We start from the raw sequence: 11,628 nt of genomic DNA, 5'->3' as shown, positions 1-11,628 counted from the left end.
AAGTTATACGTTGTTGACAGTAAATTACATCAAATGCAAACAAAGTTGTACCGCTACTCTCGAAATAGAAAGTCTCGACGATATCTGACAACTGATTGTGGGGCAGGGCAAAACAAGATGCTGGTTCCATAGAGTTGACTCTGCAGAAAAAGCAAGAAGCCCACGCATTGTTGCCTTGTAATTATTATACTACATAAAAGCATTGGGAACGCCAGAGAAGCACATAAATGATATGTATAGATTCTGTTGCTAGAAAGGTCTGCGAAAAACATGGGAGTTCCGTGGCTGGCAAGTACAAGAAGGTCAGAAAAAGCTATCTCAAGAAAAATCACATTCATAAATGGAGTAAAATTTTCTATTGATTAGCTATCCAATTATACACTAATCAATAAAAGTGGACTCAGAAAATTACATCGCACCTCCGAAAACAAGGCCAGGATACTAATTACATAACCATTCATATACATTCATCAATTACATGCAAACCTACCCAATCAGGGGAAAAGATCAACTTATAGTTAGTCTCGAAGGAAGCCGGATTAAAGCACTATGGTCTTCCACAAGGAGATCTTCACAAGCAATTAACTTCATTACATTTACAGTAACAGGGGTACGGGTGCACCTTTGTAAGGCTTCCTTAAAGCTCGTACAGAGAACTCCTTCAATCCAATCCTCCACAGCTTTCTTTCTCTCTGATAACCAAGCAGCTGCAAGTATCTGCACCACTATTTCTGACTCAATCTCCAGGCGAAAGTTAGATCCAACTATCTTCTGGAATCCTAGGCTGATTTCCTTCAAAACTTTCTGAGCAAGAGCATCAAAATCGAAAGGCTTGAAGGCCACATTTTCATCCATTTGGTCCAAGAAATCTTCCAACCACCCCTTTGTATTCTCAGAGCCAGAGTCATAGTCACTGCTATTACAATCATTGTCTTGTTCCATCTCCTCCACAGGCATATTTAAATCAAAAGACGACCTTGTAGCTTCGGGCTTGCGTTTTGGTACTGGCAGCATCCTATTTTCAGCAGATTCAAGATCATCACTCAACTTTCTTTTACCTGCAGATAGAGAGGCTGATTGTTTTTTTGAAGTGATCATTAAATTTGTACTTTTAACTCTGACCACATCAGCAGAATCACATCCAACTGAAATTTGCATTTGCACGTCTTTGGCTGCCAGAATTCTTTCTTCTGAGAACTCAGTGGATGTCTGCCCAGAGAGGAAGCCATCACAGCCTTTTGAAACCCTTGAAGTAAACACAAAAATCATATTGTTCAAACTGATTTCTCTCCCATGGGAGTTTGGAAACTTGTTAGATCTGATAGCTTGAGACAAACTGTTCTGAAGAAGGAAATCAGCCTTATCTATGTTCTCCAAGAGCACAACTGAATGAGACTTCTTGCTCAGCTCCTCAGCAATGTAGTCAACCATGGTCTTTCCCCTAAAGTTTAGCTCACAACCTTTCAGATCTTCACGGTCAAAAATAGTGCTTGAGCGTCTAACTTTATCTATGAAGCAAAGGTCAACTTGAAACAAGCTTTCTCTGCGGCCAAAAATTGCCTCAGCGAGTGCAGCAGCAATTCTTCTCTTTCCCACCTTGTCTGGTCCAAGAAAGCTGAGCCAAATATTTCCTTTGTTCGAACCATGTCTTTTTCCATGCCCATTTCTGCAAGAAGCCACAGTTTGGTGAATGGTATAAACAGCCTTATCTTGCCAACCAACTTTTTCAGAAAGAACCCTCCAAATGTACTTGAAATCATTTCCATCTGATGGAGGCACAGAGCAGGGAGAAGATTGGGCAACATGATTCGAGGTGTTCTCACTAGATGTATTAGCAGAAACTGAACCTGAATTGTCAAGGCAATCTTTATACTCTTGAAATATTGGTTTAGTAGGCTCTTCCAAAGCAGATGTGTAAAGGGTTCCAAGCCCCAAATCTGTTGTAACAGAGGTTATAGACGATGATGTTGTTTGATCCAGGGCAATGCCTAAATTGTGGAAAGTACCATATGGGTTTAAAAAATTTCCTGTCTGCAATCCCTGCGCTGGTGATTCTGCTGGGGAATCAGCAAAAGCATCATGAGGAATTTGCTTTACAATGTTCAATTTTGGCAGGGAGGTGGGTTGCAAGTCCAAGGGCATGCAAGAATTTGGTTTTGCAGGTTTTCTCTCATCAAGCAGTGAATCTGTAATACTGCTCTCACTCCTAGCAGAAACAAACTGAAAGGTATCAGCTTTTGGAACTTGCAACCTGGCCTCTGAAATATTTTGCTGGAATGACATTTTCTGATGAAGATGCTTGCATATATCATTCCACTTTTTTTCAAGGGCCAATAGCTTGGCATTCAAATCTGTTCTATCATCTTTGGCCTGGACTGAAATAACAGGAACATGTTTATGAAAATATTCAACTGACGAACTATTTGAATTGCAAACTTTTGTAGCTTTTCCCAAGCTGAATTAAGAGGAGGATTTGAAGGAGCATCACACCTCTTCTACACCCAATCTCTTGTTTTTGTCACGCTCCATAATCTGCAGCCAAGGAGATAAATTTGCTGAGCATTGATCAGCAACTGAAATAGTGGATCCTCCTTTCTGTATGACAGATGCTTCTACTTCACACTTTTGATTGCATACATTGCACCGACCCATGGGTTGATTCTTGATACTCCATGGATTTTCATAATCAGATGGTGTAGAGAAAAAGCCACCAAATGGGACAAATGACCCCATCAAGCTGCAAGTATGTGAGCACCCAACTGTCAGATCTAACGAAGATAAGTCAGAAGCCAAGATGAATATATTACCACAAGCATTTTTTCTTTTCTTTTTCTTTCTCCTCACTTTTCTTTCTTAATTGAAGTTAGTGGCAACATTTAAGCGGTCTGCCATCCATAAACTAAACTCATTTAATAAGAATGAATAAAAGATTGGCAAGGAAACCAACAAGGTCTGAGAATCTCAGCAGAGGCTGCATGAGAAATTGCAATAAGGGATCACTTTTGAGCTTGACCAATGACCCATAGAAGAAAGAAAATCACCATTACTAAACCCCGCCTCCTAGCTCCACAGCTAAATAAGTTCTGATAACAATAGAAAGATAAAAAAAAACTTGTAAAATTCTTTCTTAGTTCAAAGCACTTTTAGGAACAACACCTACTTATAATAGCAATCTGTCAGGACAATCTAAACCTTGGTTAGCCCTTTTACCATCTAGATGATTATTGAAAATATCAAGCACATCGAGGGTGGGTTTCACATGAACTCTTGCATTTTACAGTGTGGAAATTTTACACATTCAAAAGAGGGTATAGATGACAAAAACCAGAAGGAGAGGATTCATTGGAGTTCAATACTATCAGCTGCTTCAAAAGTTGGACATACACCTCTGCATGAATGTAAGTTCTGTGATACATGTACTTTTTACTTGAGAAATCTCAAACTCCTCTTCTTACTCCAACTAGAACTGCAACTTTATCTTTATTGAGATACCTCACTTTCTTACCTACATTGCTGACTTTTATTGGATTTTTAGATATTTGACCTATCAAATACTAGACATACATTTAAGAATCATCTCAAATTACTTTTCTCTCCATGTTGGAATTCTAAAGATAGGCAATAAATTCAAAATTCCCAAAAATGGAAAGAAAAGACCACAACAAGAGCATTAACACTTTACAGCAATGATAGATCAAGACATGTACTTTTCTATATTTATATCCTCCCACCCTATTTTGTTCAATTCAAAAGTAAGGATATTAATACCATAAGCTAGAAATCGTAAATCACAACATAAGATCCAGTTTTCAATCAAAGGATTCATTATCAAGGATCCAAGTAGCTACCTTCAACCTGCAATTAAACAGACTACTCCGCTTGTTAATTTGAAAAAGTTGCAACATAAAAGAATGATATGGCATGGTAGCAAACAAATGTTCTACATGGAAAAGAAAAGGGGCAAAACTTGAAGAAATTTTGTTGATTAAAATATGTAGTCCTTTGTACAGATTAATAATCCCTATAATCGACAAACAACCGTACATGCTATCTGTGATGACAAATCCATTCGACAAAGTAACAAACAAATGCCACCCTGAAAGGTAATATTGTTCCAGCTATATAGTACTGCAGATTGCTTACAGCATACCGATTTCTTTAATCAACCCTCTTCTACCATCCAATTGTGTATACTCATATTAAAATACTATGCAGCTGATAAACTAATCAAACAATTTGCAGCCTTATCCCATTCAAATATAACACGATAACACATGCTGCATAACAAGACATGGGAAACAGAAAAGTTTAGAACAAAACCAAAACACGAGGACTGAACACTAACCCGGGTCTGGAGTAGACTCCTCCCACCAGAGGTTTGGATGAAGTAATAGGCACCAAATGCAAATCCCAATCTTTGTCAATTGATGGAAACCGACCTAAAAGCTTCATATAAGTATCATAACTAGCCGCACATCCGATTAACCATAACTTCCCACAGTGAACCTCCACCAATCTACTTAATTGAGAAACGACGTAGTTCACTGCCTCCCCAGATTCCTCATCGCCCACAAAAGCCTCCAACTCACCATAGCTAACAAGTAAACCATTTCCTTTATTAGCCTTAACTAAATCATCGACTTCCTTAAACTTAAACCTCATCATTTCCTCATTCCCACCCGCCTGCAAAAACTCGGATATCTCCTTTTCCAAACAAACGACACCTAACCCATCAATTTCTCTCCTCAAGATTCCAACTTTACCTTTCTTGACAACATCTGTGAAATCATGAAGCGCACCATCAGCACAAACCCCAACCAATAACGGATTTTTCCCAGTCTTTTTCACAAGAACCTCACCAATCCTCCGAGAATTCTCATCCAAACTGTCATTTGCCAGAGCCCCAGAAAAAGGGAAGCTAAACCCACGTTTACTTAGCTCTAAATCACTCAAATTACACAAGAAAAGAGGTGGGCACCGAGCTTTCGAGTACCTCGAAACATTGGGGGGATTTAAAATTGCCATCTTTATATCGAAGCTCCGAAAGCCGGCCTCCCCAAAAACCTTGCTGACAATCGGGTCATCAAGAATTGACAGCATAAAATGCTTTAGTTCCACTTTGACGGTTGAAATCGAGGGTGGAGATGACGAGCTAGTGTTATTACAATTAATAATATTATTCTGGTGCTGCAACTGCTGATAAAGGTGAAAAGTTTCGGGGTGTCTTCTTTGATTGGCTTGGGATCTTTTGATGGCGGCCATTAGCGAGTTGGATATCGGCGGCTCGTCTTGAGCTTTAGTCGTGGGCAACCGGTCGAGGGAAACGCCGACGGAGAGCTCCAGAGCTCGGAACTGCAATCGTGGGGAGTAGGCGCTGCTCCTGGCGCGTGCACAGGCCTCGCGGAGGGTGGAGGACGGGAGAGCTAAAAGTGCTGAGACGGCGTGTAGTGAAGTCGTCTGCGCGTGGCTCCGCCGCCTCGCCACGGTGACAGCATCGTCCAGTGCACGCGCCGCCTCCTCCGTCAAGCATTGCCTCGCTGTGCCGACCGGCGTTGGCATCACCCGCCAAAGCTGCTATTACTAGTTAACAAAATCCCAACAGAAAAAGGGAAAAAAAAAAAAGAACGACAAGAATTTAAAAAAAAAAAACAAAACAAAAATATGGGTCGTGAGATTTGTATTTTTTTTAAAAAAAATTTCCCGTTTTTTAATGAGGGAAACTGGGGAGGAAAATAAACAAATTGGCAAGAGTGTAAAATTCAGAGGAATTCCAATTATTTATTGGTGCCCCGGGAGAGGTGATGGGGGGGGGTGCTTTTAGCTGATTTGAGAGACTTTGTTGTGGTGGCGTTGTTGGATGGAGGGGCCCAAGATTGCGAGGAGTGGACAAACACATGGAGAGAGTATAGATTCTGTTAAAACATTATTATTATTTTTTTTTTTTGCCCTTTCTGAAAAGATCAGAAAGATCTTCCTTTCAGGCATACTACTAAAATTCCAGTAGTACTATTATGGTCATGTAACCTTTTTCTGCAAGATGGAAATTGGGGCCGATCAAAAATTTAATAATTGCAGCAGACACTTCACCGCGGCCTGATCATCATCAACATCAAAAGTGGAATCAACAATTTGTGAATTGCGAAGCTGTTTTCACCAATACATACATATATACATATATATATATATATGCGTGTGTATGTGGGTTGGGGAGCATTAATTGGCGAGGAGAGGAGGAGGAGGTACAGTCTGTCTGCATAGATATGGGCGGGCATTACATTATATTATAGTATTAAATATGGTGATGAAAGTTTGAGTAGATGATTTAACGTGATGCGGAACTTGTAACGTTGACTGCTGTAACGGTAAAACTAATATGTTCCAAATTGACCTGTTTGTACTACTCATATTATTAATGTCGGTCATTTCACATACAGATGTATGTACTGACAGTTAAATAAACTGTGTGGTGGAAGTGAATTTGAAGGCGGTATGTAATGTAACTACTAACTACTACTACTAGTACTACTCTCTCTCTATTTGTTGGAATGTTGAGCAAATTCTACCTGGAGTTCCGTTGTACAATTATTCATGGCAGTTATTAGTGATTGTTTAATTAATTGTAATAAAGACAGCTTGTGACGATTTAAGGTTAGAAGTGGTAAACTAACTAGGATACTACTCTCCAGCCAACTAAGCCCCCCTCCCCCGAAAAAAAAAAAAAGAAAGTAAAAACCAGAAAGAAAGAAAGGAAAGGAAGAGATGCCGTGTCCACTGAATAATCACTCAAATGAGGGCCAAATCCACAGTAAGCGTTGCGGTCAGTGTCAAGCTTTTTAAGTCGTAAAAGAGAGCTTTCTAAGGTGATAGGAGAGAGAGAGAGAGAGAGAGAGAGGGTCAATTCAAAGCACAATTTGCTAAAAGATTGCATTTGATAAGGTGGTAGGGATGGGAGGGAGAATTATTAAGCAGTTTTCCACATTCTCCACCACACACGCATATGGCATATATCTTCCCTCTTCCCCATCATCCCATCAGCTTCTGTATTGCTGATTCAATTGGTATAAACGTACTAGTAGTATTTATTCTTCTCTTCACCTTGAAATTTTGGTAAGATTCCCATTTGTAGGGTCTCATGATCGATCTCCTTTAGGCCAGCCAGGGTTGTTTTTTTTGTCTTAAGGAGTGTTCAATGTATAATCTCTTTAATGCCCTTAAATTCTACTAAATCTATTACATATAACAATTAGTACTATTTTTTCTTGTATTTATATATTTTTTTTAATTGATAATCTTATCTTTTAAAAAAATCTGACACTTGAAATATATTTTAACGACTATCTAACGGACGCTCATTGGACAGACCTATATTTTATTATTATTTTCTCGCTTCTCCTAATTCATGCATACATATACGCAGGTCTAGTCATTTTCCTATTGATATTAACATGGGAAATTATTAAGATAGACGAATGAGACGTGCAAATTTTATTATTTTTTTTTTTTTAGTGGTCGCGGTGTGAAATTGGAAATGCCTGCATGCGCTAACACCAAACCTGTCCGAAGATACCGACCGGGGGTTTGTACTCGTTAATCGTTATAGTGTCAATCCTTGTCTAATAAATTTTTTCAAAAAAAAAAAATCCTTGTCTAATAAATGTATGACACTAGAAAGTCATCTTTTTCGCATGCTACCCCGCATTGTTAACCCATAAAAGCCGGGGAGAAAACCATAGTCATGGTTGTTTAACGGGTTAACTCATGCAGGCGTCATAATTTTTTTAAACACTTGTGTTAATATACGGATTAAATAGCATCAAATTATTATCCTTGTCTTGTTTCATATTTGGTTTACCTTTGGACATGGAATAACTATTTTTACTTACAACGCTTATTCCACTCGTTTTAGCTCTATTGGGATTGCTTTTTTTTTTTTTTTTTTTTTTTGCAGGAGATAGTAGGAAAATATTACTATAGCACTTTGTTGAGAAATTCATCTATATGTATTATTTGGACGGTACTTGGAAAAATATTTTAAAATCTGTTTTAATTATTTTTACCTCAAATTTATCGTATCATTAAGATGCTAGCTACAGTAAAAAATGTTTGTAAAAAATATAATCCAAATTGCCAATTTGGAAACTTAATTTATTTAAAGAATCTTTTGAAACAAAAAGAAGGTGGCTAAAATATTTACTAACAGAATCGTTTGAAACAATATGTCTAAAAATAATAGCTATTTCAAAAGAGATCGACGTGTCAGCATCAAACAATGAGGATAAAGTTAATATATTTCCTGATTCGTTGCTAAGATACAAATTCATATTATTAGAAAAACCACGGAGTATTTTAGTTTAGAAGGGAAGAATACTTACTACTAGTTTGTCGTGTTTGGTGATCATGGTCCTTTTTTAATTGGTTAGGACAATCCATCCGCCTCCTTTCCCTCCATGCGCCCCCCGCCTTTCTTTGTCAGCGTTCAATTATTCTCTTGAAAGACCCCGTCAAATTTGCAATTGCGACGACAAATGGAGGCAAGTCACAGGAGCTGCAAGTAGCACGGATGACTGCCCTTTCTTTCCTTCTCGAAGCGGCATAAAGGCGTGATTATGACCTCTCCATTTGTCTGGTCCCCTTCGCTTTTTCTTTGATATCTTCTCCTTTTTCTTCCACTTAAATATTTGTAAAACGTTGAGGCTGAGAAAAGTAACTATCAAAAAAATTTTTAATAGAAAATTATTTGAAAATTGCTGTGGAATAATAATTTTGCACTGATACTTTTCATGATGTGATCTATCATGTATATAAAGTAAGAGGAAAGATAAAAATTTGATTGAAATTTGAAAAACGTATTTATGATATAATTATTATTAAATTTTTTTTAACATACAAACATATCCAAACATGTCCGCATGCAATTTACATTTTTCTTTTCCTTTTCGTAAGAGATAAAAAGAGTCACTTTCAAGTGAGCAGAGAGTGCTTAATTATGCAAAGTTCTTTTTATTGGATATGATATGGCTAAAACTCCGCAATTAACCCAATTTATGTGGTATATATTCTTTCAAGATTTGGAGATCACGTCCTTGAGCGGCCAATTTTATCATCATCCACGCGACCACGGTAATGGTTTATCATAACTTCTCTCGCAGACGAAGAAAATGACCAATGAAAGTTAAGCTGAGGTTGTACCGTAATTTCTGTTCCGCAACTATCTGTCTCTCCACACACCAAAATTTTCACGTTTTCATGTTTATATATGTATCCTTTATTAGAAAAAATATAAAATTTAGCATGGAAACGAAAAGACGTACCTTTTTTTTTCGTATTTCATTGGTTTTAGAGAGACCATTATTTATTTACTGTTAAGATTAATAAGGTAGCAAATGTTAAGTGACGTTGAAAACATAAAAAATTTTTGAATTGTAGCGATTTGATACATGCAAAGTGAAAAATGAGTTTATGAAAAATGTAAAAAATTTTTGATCAAAAATGGCTTTCCAAACAAGGTTATGAGCTGCCCCTCGGGCACAAATCGGTTGGCTATGGAATAACTTTATTAGGCCCCAAGTCGTGTGATCGATTCTAACTCTCTTACTGTCTCGTATATTCTTGAGGGACGGGGTGCACGAGCGCAGGAAAATTAGTCTGGCAAAAAAATTGGGACACTCCTTGTGCTGACAAAAAAAAAAAGGTTAGGAGCTCCTCCTCTTTATGAACCCAATAAAACATGAAAGAGAATTGAAGATAGAAACAAATTAAGTAAACAGTGTTAATCCACAAGTAAACTTACGTTCAATGAAAGGAATGTAACAAGACATGATGCTAAATATCCCCCAAGTGACGACGGATCATGATCATGATAGCTCAGTATACCGAATTATCAACCACAACCAACATCTGATCTGCACAATCTTGTGCCATATTGTTCAATGGTCTCCTCTTCTTTTCGGCATATGGTTTGAAGTTTGATGGTGCCATTTGAACCAGTTGGTGAAGGACACGCCCTCACCTTTACCAAAAATTTCCTCCTTGTCCTAATTCGTTTGCTGAAAATGGTAGAGGAGAAATACGTGTTTTATTGTACCGTCGCAACGTCACTTTTACTTACTGCGAATCGAGTTGCTTTTTAAGTCTGCCAGGTCAAAATCCATGATCCATCGCCATCAATTGATTAAGGAAAACAAACTTCTAAGTAAATCTATGATAGCATAACAAACCACGATTACCTGAAACTTCAGAAGATCCAGGGGACAAAGTTATACGTGTTAACTATGAGAGAAATGCAGTTTTCGTATCCAAAATTTGACAAACAAGAGATTTTAATTCCCAAATTTTAGATAAAAACAAATCTAGTACCTCATCTTTCAACTATTAAGCATATTTAGTGCCCTTGATGGATTTTTTCCAAATTGCTACAAAAATAAAAAATAAAAGTCCCGTGATAATCACATGTTTGGCAACTATTGTACAAAAAAATATCAAAAAATGTAAAATATCATTTTGACATTAAGGATGCGTTTGATAAAATTAATATCTGAAATTTGAATTTAGTAAGTTATTGAATTGTTAGGTATTAAATCTAATACATTTGAGCGCATATCACATTTAGTGATAAGTGAATAGTTTATCACTTAATTTTGGGAGTAAGTTTTGACTAGAAAATTCAGTGCTACTTAATTAATTCAGATGTTTAATTTTTTATTATCAAACGGTCTGAATATGTTAAGATCCAAATTTAAAGTACTGAATTGGGTTATCAAACAGGGCCTAAGTGTCATGTAAAATATCCCTTTGACACTAATTACAAAGTTTAAGGACTAATTTTTTTATCAAGTAAAATATCCTTTTGACACTAAATTTAAGGACTAATAATTTTATCAAAAGGATATTTTACATTTTTTTTGATTTTTTTTATATAATAGCTTATGGACATATAGCTGTCACGTGACTATTTTTTTATAACAATTTGGGAAAAAATCGTTAACGGTACTAAATGTGCTCAAAAGGTCTGTTTGATAACATAAAAAAGTGTTGAAACTGAATTCATTCAGACATTCAGATGTTTTGGGTGTTTGATAAATAAAAATTTTTCTGCTGAACTTATTAAGTAGTGCTGAATTTGTATGTATTTTTTTCAGCACAAGAATCGTAACTGAATGCTTAATTTGATAAGAATCAAGAGATTTACTTCAATTACTTTATTTTATCTACCAAATCTATCATTGTTTGTTAATTACATTCAAAATCCTTATCTAATTAAACAACCTAATATTTTCTATCCAAAATCCTTATCTAATTAAACAACATGCCATTCTCTGTCTAATGGCTTTCTACTTCTATTTTTTCCCTATTTAATGACTTTTTTACAATTTCTCCATGCTCCTCACATCTGTCTACTCCTTATTTTTTTTCCATCTTTCTACTCTTTCATAATTTTGTCATTTTTTTCCTCCCAATTTTTTTTATTGCTACCGCACTCACCGATCTCAAATTCATTATTTCCAAGGTAAGTGACATTGATTATTTGTTGTTTTGCTTCAACATTTTTCCATTGAAGTAATTAAATTTCTAAATAATTTGGTATGAATTTAAAACTTGTTTATTGCAGCTTCCTTTTGCTTATATTTG

At 36.6% G+C, this 11,628-nt stretch overlaps 1 protein-coding gene across 1 annotated transcript; it reads right to left on the bottom strand.

Moving 5' to 3' along the window:
- Nucleotides 1–318: 318 nt before the first annotated feature.
- LOC113711213 (protein SMAX1-LIKE 6) lies at nt 319–6,044 on the bottom strand. The gene is made up of 3 exons (XM_027234392.2): nt 4,346–6,044; nt 2,491–2,737; nt 319–2,370 (listed from the first exon to the last, which is right to left on the bottom strand). The coding sequence occupies exons 1-3, from the start codon at nt 5,557–5,559 to the stop codon at nt 508–510; spliced, it is 3,324 nt and encodes a 1,107-aa protein (XP_027090193.1). The 5' UTR covers nt 5,560–6,044; the 3' UTR covers nt 319–507.
- Nucleotides 6,045–11,628: the final 5,584 nt, after the last annotated feature.

The sequence above is a fragment of the Coffea arabica genome, chromosome 1e, assembly GCF_036785885.1.
Source record: "Coffea arabica cultivar ET-39 chromosome 1e, Coffea Arabica ET-39 HiFi, whole genome shotgun sequence".
Taxonomy (NCBI): domain Eukaryota; kingdom Viridiplantae; phylum Streptophyta; class Magnoliopsida; order Gentianales; family Rubiaceae; genus Coffea; species Coffea arabica.
The sequence above is the reverse complement of the archived record's forward strand: the minus strand, read 5'-3'. Positions and strand labels throughout refer to the sequence as shown.

Coding starts and splice junctions, on each gene's coding strand:
- LOC113711213 (XM_027234392.2), bottom strand. CDS start 5,559: ATGCCAACGCCGGTCGGCACAGCGAGGCAATGCTTGACGGAGGAGGCG. Junction 2,738..4,345: donor GGAGTCTACTCCAGACCCGG/GTTAGTGTTCAG, acceptor ACATACTTGCAG/CTTGATGGGGTCATTTGTCC. Junction 2,371..2,490: donor AGAGATTGGGTGTAGAAGAG/GTGTGATGCTCC, acceptor ATTTCAGTCCAG/GCCAAAGATGATAGAACAGA.